Source organism: Melospiza melodia, chromosome 16, assembly GCF_035770615.1.
Source record: "Melospiza melodia melodia isolate bMelMel2 chromosome 16, bMelMel2.pri, whole genome shotgun sequence".
In the NCBI taxonomy this organism is placed as follows: Eukaryota; Metazoa; Chordata; class Aves; order Passeriformes; family Passerellidae; genus Melospiza; species Melospiza melodia.
Genome location: NC_086209.1, coordinates 10676366 through 10688887, shown reverse-complemented (window position 1 = coordinate 10688887; position 12522 = coordinate 10676366). Strand labels below are relative to the sequence as shown.

At 35.8% G+C, this 12522-nt stretch overlaps 1 protein-coding gene across 5 annotated transcripts in view; it reads right to left on the bottom strand.

Annotated features, from left to right (window-relative positions):
- The window catches only part of TENM1 (teneurin transmembrane protein 1), a 770840-nt gene that overhangs the window by 138566 nt on the left and 619752 nt on the right, over positions 1-12522 (bottom strand). For all 5 annotated transcript variants that reach the window (XM_063170577.1, XM_063170580.1, XM_063170579.1 and 2 more), the window contains one exon: positions 4777-5015. In XM_063170577.1, the coding sequence (XP_063026647.1) occupies positions 4777-5015 (239 nt within the window). The remainder of the gene's footprint in view (positions 1-4776; positions 5016-12522) is intronic.

Sequence of the window (12522 nt, the reverse complement as noted above, 5' to 3'; positions counted from 1 at the left end):
GGCATAAAGCCACAGATGCATCAGTGTCTCAGTTCCTGTAAAGGTGAATTAATGAGAAAAATACCTGGACACAAGAGCCAGAATCTAAGTTTTGATCATGACCTTTAGAAGAGGTGATCTTCTGTAAGCTCATTTTATAAATAAAGTACCATTTCATTCTACTGTAAACAGATTTCATAATTTGAGACTTTAAATATTTGAATCAGCCTTCAGATTATTTTTTAAAATAGATATTAAAGTGCTAAATTGTTTTGATCATGTAGGGCATTTAATGAAATAAGGACTTATTCCGTGTGTTTGTTAAAGCCATCTTAACTCTCAGCACTCTCCTCTTTCTCAAGAAATCTTACCTTTATACCTAATATATTTTTATACCTGAAAATATAACTATACCCCCCTCTCCTGCAATCCTCCTAGAGAAGGAAGTGAAATGTTGGTTTCATTTTTCATTACCAAGCCATATTTTATACTTAGGAACAAACAAAACCTAGTCTTGGGCAACAGTAAATGTTTCTCCTCTGAATAATTAGAGATTTGTGATAGTATCAAGCTCCTCAGTAATCCAGGAGAGCAGACACCACAATTCCCAGCTGAGACACCCTGATGAATCTGTCTCAGTGAGAGTTCCCCCAGTAAGGAGTTCAATGGCATTTCAGGGTTATGCATCTGTATCTCAACGTTTGCATAACCCTGAAATGCCTAGCACTGTTTACTATACCATTATATTCCTCAGTGTACAGCAGTATATTTTCCCCTGGATCCCTCTCTGCATAATTCCTTTTTTGTCCTGTTATACATTGTCTAAAGAGATGCAACCAATATTATAAATTCATGCACTGAGATACATATGTCCTTAAAATTCGGTCTGGCCTTTCCCAATGTTGAAACCATCACTCCTCTCCCTTGTACATGGAGTGAGAAATGACAGGTCACAGTGTCAGGCAGCACAGAGGCTTTAATTTCCTTACCCTTCATGTGAATGTAATTTAAGACCCAACACCCACCTCTGGTGCCTACTCATAAATAGTGATAATATCATGAAGGATAGAGACGACTTCATATTCATACTTGAGAATTCATTTGTATATAAAATAGTCATTTCATAGTCAGGGATGGTTAAATCCAAGAACATGAGATGCAATTTTCAGAGGCACTGAACATTTGCATCACCTGCTGAAATCAATAGGAGCAGTGGGAGCTCTGCACCTTTGATCAATAGGACCAGTGATTTGCAAGTCCAAAATCAGCTGCTGATAAAACGGTGAAGAATCATGGAAGAAAAATCCTATTCACTAATGGGCTAAAAATAACTACTAAATGAGCAGCCACAGCACCCATTCTACTGGGCTTAAAGGAAATGACGTGGTGTGGCAAAAAACCAAAAGAAATTCTGTATTTCTTATTCTATCTCTTGTATTTGCCTAATTTACTCTTGAATTTTTAGCAAGACTCTCAGGCAGAGCAGGAGCTGCTAGTGGAGCTGCTGCAGCCCCCATGCATGGGTGAGAGGCACCAACATCACCTCCCTGAGGTGTGTCCCAACCGCTCACCTGCCTCACTGCCCACTTGTGGGCAAATTCAACAACCTTGCCCAGATTTACGTGATTTACATTTCTTAACTCATAGGAAAACAGAAAAATGAAAAACAAAAATATGTAGGACTTTTCCCATAGAAAGTAATTCAACAAATTTACAATTACACCTCCAACAGTCTGAAGACCAAACATGCACTTTATGAAATAAGGTTTTTTTGGAGTAACTACTATCTATGACTTTAGAACCTATTCACAGAGATTACTCCTGTTGAAGTGAACATACAAGTTTTTCTTAATAAACTAAAGATTTTCAATAAATCTGCTGTTACACAACCATCAACAGTGTTCTATAATTTCCTTACTGTCCATATAATAGTCAAATTTATTGAAGAAAGGCCAAATAGTAAACACAGCAATTATAGGCCAAAAGAAGATTAATGGAGAAATAATATTTTTTTAACTGAGTAGTAGTTCAAAGGAGAGAAAATACAGAAGAATTACATGTTCTTATGTAAAAGCTTTGCTATTGAGTCTCACTGATAAGAGGGAAAGGATGAAAAATAAAAGAACAAAATCATTTTCCTAGTTTACCTTTTGATTGAATAGAAATCACAGCTTAGAGCACTCTGGCAGTCTCAGTTCATTACAAATGTAAGAGCCACTTGAAAATTTTGATGTGGAATAAGTTTCATGTCTCTAAGACTTTGGAGATGCTCTGACTTGAGGCTGAGATTTGGGTGTCATTTTAAAAGTAATGTATACCTTAAGCATTAAATGGCAGTGAAAAATACTTGAAAAAGAACATTTAAGTTTTTAGAGAAGGAGAAGAAAAAGCTTGATGTTAAATTTTGATCAACACTCATTTGACCTGAAATTGTAGTTCATGCTAAGTTAATGCAGGCTATGTCAAAAAATACAATGATGAAAACAATTTTGCCTTTTAGAAGTCTCCATTATTTTTCCAATAACAACTGCTGAGCTGATCACAGGTTAAGTTTGGTCCTAAAATTAAAATAAGTTTTATTTTACAATGTAGGCCAATGTCTGCTGTGATTGCTCAGACACAACTCTGACTTGAAGAAAACCTGGTGGAGTGAGGGACCTGAATCATGGTGAGCAAAGAGAAAACATTTGGGGGAGTGAATTTTAACTTCAGTGTTACATACAGTCTGATTTCCTGTATCCAACTATTCATTTAAAACATGCACACTTAAATTTTTGATGTGAAAAGATATGCAAACATATAAGCCTACAGAGCCAGTGAACTCTGGAAACAGTTTACATGCTATGATTCAAACCCAGCAAAAGGGAAAGAATGTAGGTATGTGAGTCATAAAAAGAGACCATAAACTTATCTAAATATTTAACCAACCAGAAATGGGCAGAGGGAATATTTGCTTGGAATAAGCTAACTAAGACTACCTGCAACTCAAAAATTTCTGGGAAAAAAAAGAGTAAATAATGCCATCCTGAAAATTTTTCTGAATTAGAACTCCTGGCTCAAAAATTCATATTTTTTCCATAGAAAACATAAATAGAAATGGTAATAATTTATAAAATGCAAAGATGTTTCCATTTTACCTGCTTCTGTTTAACTAAGGAAAACATGCTACATCCTTGTGCTACCACGACATGACAAACAGACACATCTACAGGAGAGTCACACAGAGCTCTTTAATTCATGGTGACAAGGAGCGCTTCCAGCCTTCTCAGGCTGATGACATATAGCAATATCCCCAGAAAGTTACAGAAATTTCAGTGGCAGACTTGAAATCTAAACAGGGATGAAAGAGGCAGTGCTTCAATCCAGATAAAATCTAAATGGTGTGGGTGGGATAAAATGTGCAGGAAACAGATGACGCTGCAAAAATGATACAGCCTGTCCTAACCGAGGGCATATGCTCACCAGCTGTTATGTAAATCTGCAATTAATGGAGCTTACAAGATCCTCAGGTGCTTTCAAATCATCATGCACCAGAAATGCTCAAATCTGCTTTCCCATATGCATTAGGTGAGGATGCTAGGAAAAAAATCCCTCCTGATGAGCATCTTGCTGACAATCACCAGAACTTTGTCACTATGGGACTGAAGAAAACCTCAGTGGGAAACAAGATATTATTGAAATTTTAGTAATTTCCACTACAGATAGAGTTATTCAGACAGTATAGAAAATCAGTGGCCATTTATCAGTTTGGAGGTATCTGTACTTTTATTTCTGTCGAATTTTACCCAGTATGAACTGCACTCTTTCAGGTAAACCTGGAATTATTCCCATTCAAGCTATAGGGTATCAGGAATACTCTGGCTCCTACCACCTGTGAACTGCCATCTAAAACAACAGTCTAAGAGTGTGTGAGAGAAAAAAAAAAATTACATTTCCCTTTGTTTACAGAAGCCACAGTCACATTCTTAAATTCTTCACACAGAACGTTCTTCAATATTTTCAATTCAGATTGAAAACTCAATGCAATAATTAAAGTTCAGGCTGAATGTTATGCAGGAAACCAGAAAGAATTGCTCTCCTATGTATGCTTGTAACCACATTGACTTCAAGCAACCTCCAAAACACCTATCCTCCAAAAAGAAAAAAAAAATCAAATAAACCCCAAACCTGAGGAAGCCCTTTCTAGCTACTCTGATAAACCTGTCCAATGTATTTTGCTAACAAAACGCCAAAGTTGGTACTGCGTAACCCATTTTTCAAACATAAATTCAATAAAGGGATACCAAAATCTATCTTAGACAACACAATATAAAATTATTTTAGAGCTAGTTGTCATTCTAGCAAATGATATAACAATTAGGAGGAAAATCATGTAAGATTTAAATGGTGATGAGACTGAAGAAATTAACTAAGGGTAGCAAGGCAAAACACAATTAAACATTACCAGTCTTTCCAAATAATTCTTTAAGAGAACCAGTGTTGTAAGGCATAATATGGAAATCAAACGTTTAAGAAAATATCGCAGCAATTAAAATCAGCAGGAGTCCCCTGCCAGTATAAACATGTAATCCTGAATAATATTTCCTTCTCTGTTAGGCAGCATCAAGGTTAACAGAGCAGAAAGCTAATGAGAATTCTACGTTCAACCTTTAGCCAATCCAGTGTTTTGTCTGGCAGGATTTAAAAAGCACCAATGGCAAACATTCCCAGTAAAACATGATTTGTATTAGTGCAAAGCAAGAAGACAGAGCAGAGGAGGTGAAGGAGTAACTCAGCAGAGAAAGGAGCAGCGCTTACCGATGACATAGGTGAGCAACAGTGCCAGGGTCACTGTGATAGCAGTGGCACTCAGAGCTGTGCACTTCCAGTTGCAACACCTGTAAGGTTTGTTAAAAGTGAAGGCAGGTCTGGAAAAGGTACTTCTAGGAAGAGGCCTAGGAGGTGGAGAGTAAACAGTGTTGGATGTTAGGGGGTAGTTCTGACTGGCTGCGCTGAAGATAGCTGAAGACCCAGATCCGTGTTTAAACAGGAAGTGCCTACAAAGAGAAGACAAAGAATGATGTCGTAAAACCACTCGGTGATGTAAAAAGCAAACGGAACTGTATAAGCACTGGATAGTATATACTGCATATAACCACATCAAATATCAAAGACAAGAAAATATGTATTTGAATACCCTCTGCAAGTTTTTTAACCACACCACAAGATGTCCAGCAATGTTTAAGGGAAACAACACACCATAAATAAATTATGAGCTAATTTCCCCACATTTCAGGGAAGGTTGCTTCTCAGTAGAGTACTGGGATCCTCCAAGATGAGCAGCCCATGTGGCTTCACACAGGTGTGACAGAGACATGGGAACTGCTGCCAGCAGTATCCCCTCCATCCACACCTAACTTGTTTATTCACCTGGAATACCCCAAAAATGCTAAAGCCAGTGCCACTGTGAACATCTATTTTTTACCATGTAATATAGGAAATTAAAAAAAAGAAAGTAACTAGTCACCTGATTTACAAGGATAATTCATTCTGAAGAACTGTAGTTACTATATAGGTGAGCACAATTGCTTTACTGCTCTTAATTGAGCAATTCTGAGAGCAGTTTTTATTCAAATGCTTTTGCCTACTGCAGTGATTCTCAAATATACTACGAAAGAATTCATTTGGAGACCTATTTCAGCATTCTGATTGCCTTCAAGAAAAAACAGTGAAGACTTACATTAGCACAAAAAATAAGGTACAAAAAATGTGCCTTGCAGAACAGGCTCTGGTGCAGAATTATAGAGTAGTTTTTTGTAGCAGAAAGGATGCTTTTTCAGGACTGGCAAGAGCTCTCCAAGAGAATTTAAGAAAGGTTATTTAATATTAAACAATAAATTACTGTGATATGTGCTTAGAAATTGTGGCAAAAAGGGCTAGTTCAGGGCTGACCATACCAACCACATATTCTTTCGGAAACACCAAAAGAATTTGGTCCTTCTTGCCTTTGTTTTATCTAAGAGAGCAAGCTTCTTCAGTGCCCTCTTTTCTGACAGGTGCACCTCTAAAACATGCCACAGCATGCACCCAAAGGAGTTTAGAGCAGCTTGGTGTTCTTCTGTCTCAAGCTGAGAAAGCAAGTGACATGGTCCAGAATCTTCCAATGACAAATGTCTTTATGCCTTCAGCAAGGCACAAAAATAGTTTTTGAATGCATAAATGGATCAGCCAATCCATGCTGGGAGAATTTCTTTGACGAACACTCAGTGAAATGTATGCAGGATCAAACACTCAAGAGTATGAAACATTGTTATACTGTGACATTTGACTTTAAGAATATTGTAAATACATGTTCCTGAAATGGTAATTGCTAAAATGGTGTAATGAGTATGGTATTATGTATTTCTATTATAAAATTTTAAAAGAAAGGTTACGGTTTTCAAATGCCAGATTATAGAAAATAAAAAGGTATTACAGAGCAGTTTTATCTTTTAAAGAGCCCTTTAGTTACATAAAAAAGAAAGCAAACGAGAATAAAGGTTAGCTTGCCTTGCAGTTTACAGGGCTTGTGTATCAGGAGTCTTATGACTAAACCACAAGAATGAAATTTGAGTATTAGTTACTTCTGCTTCATGAATATTACCCAAATAAGCTGCACTCAGACAAAACTGGACATCTGACCCTGACTGAGTACAGCATCCTGGCAGTGCATCAGACAACACATTCTAGTTTTCCTTCCCACTGACTTCCACAGCTGTAAATGCACACATTAGAAAGATGGCATTGCTCTGCACTTTGTAATGTTACCTCCATTTTAGTTCAAAAATTATAAACTCATATACAGTAAAATAATAAATTCAAATGAAGTAATATAGCTGTTTACAGGACTATATAAACCTGCTTCCTTCCTATCAGGCCACGAGAGCACAGTTGGTTATTTTGGATTCAATGCTTTGCTGTCACACATGAAAGCTTCTGCAAGTATGAGAAGTTTTTTCTCAGTCAGCAGTTAACGAGATACACAGTCACTGAGACTTCTGGTAGGAAAAAATGTCATGGCAAAATTCCTATTGATATTCAGGGAAATAGAAGCAAAATCACCACATGAAACAACACATGTTATTAGATACAAGCATATACATATGAGATGTATGCATATATATATACACACACATATATATACACAAACACTACAAATATAAAAAGTCAATTGTTCTTTGCATGCTTTACTTGTTCAAGACATAATGATAAAAACCTACTTATTTCATAATTTCTCATTTAAATTTTTTGGAAATTACAGCAAAAAGATCTGATATTGGCAGTATTGATTGTACTTTATGGTGCATAGCTCAAAGGTATCAGAGGTAAAGGGAAGGAAATGCTGAACAGAAAATTGTTATTATTACAGCTCTAACAACCTGCAATCAATAGCCAGGAATAATTTCATTCTCTTGCACGGGAATTTATAACAAAGGCTTGATGATATAGAGCTAGTGTGCAGACGCACTTCTCTATTAGCAGCAGAGCGCACAGAACCTGGATCCAGACCACTCTCTTCTGGACAGATGAGTCCATTCACACAGAGGAGAATTTACATTGCTCTAATTTGTAATAAAACTGAGATTCTGAAGCAATGGTACACTGAAACTGAGCTACTAGTGAAATAATGCTGAGAAAACATTTAAAAAACCCAATTGTTTACAACTTCAATTTTTGGAAGCATATATTGAGTACCCAAAGACATTTCTATAGAATTTGAAAAACACTGGTGGCACAAAGACAAATTTCCAAAGCCAGACTGTGACTATGTTCTCATAAACTCAGATGACTCCTCATCTGTCTGAGCATACCACGGTTCCCAAAGGAGTCAGGACATACTAAACTGTTGCTATCAATTCTATAAAATCAGGCTCTCTTTCTAAAGAGCAAAATAATAAAACCTGCAGTTCAAAAGTTTAGATCTGACTGCAGCCTGATATGTGCTTTAATATTTGATCTAAGAGAAAAGCTAAGGGCTGTGGTGGATTTTTTTTTTTTGTAAACTAAGAACACAAGAAAAATCAGAGCATTTATAAGGGTGATTGTTAACACCACTTCTTCCAAGTGGAGAAAAACTAAATGTTGACAGAAACCTCAAAAACATTCATAAACTAGATGATAATATTCTCTTAAAAAAAGAAATACAGGACATAATCTGTAAGGCATTTGTTGGTGAAATGAAAGGCACTCAATATTATTACACTGGTAACTCCAATACATAAATAAATACTAAAGGCTCAGAAACAACTTCACATATAGAAGAGGCAGTTGGAATTCTTAGCTAGGACAAGGTTGGAGAAGAGTTCATTTCTTTACACACCTCTCCATCAGGATATTTCTTTCTGTACTTTTGACTCCATATCTGGAACAGCAATTTAAGTCTTGTAAAAGCTTGAAGCAACATCCCAGCTGAATTCATGTGGCAATAACATAACACTATTACCAGAAAGCAGATTAACTCCACACAGAATTCTGTAATTAAATTGTGAGAAAATATTTTTATATCCTGATACTGTAGAAATGTCCCTCAATTTTGTCAAGGGCTTGGTATCACTTCTGTAACTTTTTATGCATTAACTCTGTGCCAAGCATTTGTAGGCCCACACCTTCATTTGTTCCTTTACCATGCTTTCCCTTCCATTTCCATTAAAAATCATGAGTTTGTAAGAAGAAAAAATGAAGAACAAGAGCAGACTTGAAAGGGAGCCAACAGCTAAGTTAGAAACACAAATCTTGCTATACCTTTGCCAAAGAATTAGTCTGTGTTTCTCCTGGATAAACCAAGTAGGAATACATTTGCACCTGTGTGTGTTTCACATTCAAGAAGTAGTTACCTAAAGCATTACAAATTGCTGCAAATCTATGTGATAGAAAAACTAAGACGACTTCAGTTCAATCATTAAAGTTGATCAATTTCTTTTCAACTACATTTTATAGCTGCACATAATGTATGTAATTGTATGTACTTGTATGTAAATGTATGTAATTGTATGTAAAATGATATTTAATTGAAGCAATTCCTTTAGATGTCAACAGAAGTGCAAAGGAAATTTTTAAGAAGCATAGCAGATGAAACAGAAAAAAGGATTTTGTTTTTTTGGCATAGCCAGAAAATATATAGAGATGGCAGCCAAAAGGGATTTGGAGCTGATACAGTTTCCCATTTACTTTGGCAAACACTGACAAGAAGACATTGGTACCAGCCCATTTTAAGTCACTTGATATTTCCTGTGACAGTAGTAAGAAGCAGAAATTCACTCTCTCCTGGTTTTCTATCCATTCTATTCTGTACTCCAAGTGGGAGGGGAAAGAAGAGGACACTTCTAAACTTACATAATAATCAGAATATATTTTTTAATGAATCTCCTATATGGCTCTCAACCAACTATACAGTATAAAACCAAGGCAACTATTTTTTATATATATATATATAAAACCAAGACATCCACTTTGATCACAAAGATATACACAATATACCCTCATCTTGAAAAACAACGCAGGAAAACTGTATCTGAATATAAGACATAACTTATAATTATAGATAGACCTGACCTTTAATTTTAGAGCCTTTGTTTCATCTTTTTGTGTACAAGAACTATGGGAACAAAATGGTCATGGGTGAAGATAGAAATTGCCATGAAAACTACTTATCTAATTTATTTTATAATTGTATTTTTCCATGATTTCCATCCAGAGATTTATCTTTGGGAATAGAAAGACTTTGTTAAAATTTCCTCTTTGAGCTGGACTTGCATTTTGAATCATTCCCACAGAATTGCTTCCCTGTATTCACTCATGTTTTCTTTATATGGCATCTGAAAACTGAACAGTGTGACCCTGGATGTGAAAGGATGTAAAAGGAACCTGTGTCCCTCTCTTTTTGCCCCAGTACTGAACAAGTGATGTGATTCTGGCTCACTTGCCTGCTGTTGCTGTAGGCAAGCTAGGCCTGCTAACCAGGTGACTAAACTTTCAAGTCTGGCAGAAATCTGGGATAATAATTCTATAAATATGGGATGGTGCCAAAATCAATCAACAACAGCTTTTATATTTGAACTGTTGTCCAAAATACAACTGCTTTCTGGTTTCATTTGCTATTTAATGAAGAAAATAAAATGAAAATTACCACACTGTGGACATAAATTACTCTTGCATATACCACTATGGGCTTTGTTACTGTGATACACAGTGACATCTCTACATTAATTCAGTAATCTTCAAAAGTGCTTTCTGTGGCTTGAAATTTGCTGTAGTACTCCAACTCAAGCAGCAGCTGAGTAAAACAACCAATGGACACAGAAATTTGATATAAGGAAGGAATAATCTCATGGCTACCTCTATTTTTTTCCTCAAGAAATTTTAAGATTATTTTGTGGAAAATATGAAAAACAGTAGTTACAAGAATATTTATGTAAGTCATAGAAAGTACATAATATTTGCAGAGCACTTTGAAACCACGAATCAAGAAGGATAAAAATTCCTTTCAATTTTATAGCCTATATTCTATGGTTGGAAGCATGACTTAAAGAAAGGAATGAGTAAATGAAGTAGCTGTCCCTCAGTTCTATTTGCCATCAATTTTCTTCTATGAATATTCATGCATATTTTGACTTTTGTTCCCAGCATTGCAGTCTGTTTCCAAGTACCTACACTCACCTGCATATGGTCTAATCCAAACTGTACAGCTATTGTGACAAAAAAGACAAAGTTTACCTGACAAGAGACGTATCACATTAACTACATAAATATATTTAGTCTTTGAAGCCAGCTTAACTACATAAATACCATTGTAGTCTTTGAAAACAGCTTATCTAGAAATAGCTAGCCAGAAAATAGTAACATGACACATATATATCTGATTTTTTGGAAATGAAGAGGTAAAATTCTTTTCATGTCTTTGACCACTTCTCATGACCTAGACCCTTTGTATTAACCTGTATTTATTGTTCTCTTTCAAAATTTAGATTCAGTCTATTTCTGGTTTTGTAAAACTATTTTCCACTATTTCATGGAAAGTTAAAAGCCTGCTTGCTTATTGGTGGCCATAAAATCACAGCATAGCTTTAGTTATAACTTTATATACCATCAACTTATTCAAAACAATGAGCAAGGAGTATCTGCAATGTGATTGTTTAAGTTACTATATTTCGCCTCCATGAAAAACCCTTACACAAATATATCCCACTATTCCAGGGAAGACCACACCAGAGTTTCTCACAAACAAAAATACAATAGAGTGCATGAACAATTTAAATTGCCCTACTGTCCTTAGTGACTGGATCTCAAACTACTCAAGGCAGGACCCTCAAGTGCCATTGCTGCTGACATGAAAGTTGTACTTCATTGTAGCTGACACATCTTTATATTTTTATTTCCATAAAAGACAGCTTCCTTCTCCCATTATTAAATTTAAGGTCATATTTACAACTTTTATTTTCAGTTCATGGTCATATTGACAGTCTTCAATTTATCTTTTGGAATTCAGCAGACAAATATTTTCAGATCTTTTCTGCTGTGCACAGAAAACACATGGGACTCAGAATTAATTTAAAATCCTTGCTGGGTGTCTGTTTTTAACACGGTCAGCCTCTATATGTGTCGATTTATTGTTTAATTAGATAGAAAATGAGAAAATACAAGAGAAATGTCATAATAGCAAATACTGGCCACCATAATTTGAAGAAAAGATCGTAAAGGAAGCCCTCTCCTGCATTTATTCTTGGAACAGCCCCAAATCTGGTCATTTAACAGAGGAGCAGGCTCCATTGGCAAACAAGTTCCCAGTGAACTGCACTGCTCAAGTGAAAGTGTCTCCTGCTTGGTGCCTTATGATCATTAACACCTGTCTGCCTCAGGAGCTGTAAAAGCTGCTGTTTGCTATGGAAACCTTGAACTGGGAAAAAATCTCAAGGCACAAAAAAGCATTTTCTGAGTCTCTGCACTGGAGGCAAGATTCACGAGATCCACAAGATGTTCAAATGCCAAGACCAAGAAAAAAGACCAAACCTTCCAAGAGCCCACACTGAACTGAGTGTGAATTTCTAGATGCAGTTTTATTTAATTATATTTCCTTTTAAAATTACTCCAGCTTACACAGAAAGGGACTATATGCAGGTGTCTGTGATTTGAAAGGCTATCAATGCACTTCCTGAAGAGAAAAAAGTAATTATGAGGTTGATTTAAAAAAGATAAACCGTAGTACAAAATTACATCAAACAGAAGTATAACCAAGTTATTTCCAGGAAAAAAAATAGAGTTAATCATACCTATATATCTTAAAAAACTATGTAACACAGAAAAGAATGATTCCATGTATATGATGATTCAAATACACTTCTTGAACTCCAAAACTCTCAATGTTTTCAAGTGTTTAGAGACATAATCAAACTTTTGGACTCTGAATTATTGCTGAATTTTAACTAAAAATAATAACTGCCTTGAACCCCAAATACTCCTCTTATTGTTCTAGTACTTCAAAGTTTTCATATAAATTAATGATAATTGAATCTCAGGGTTATGGTCTGG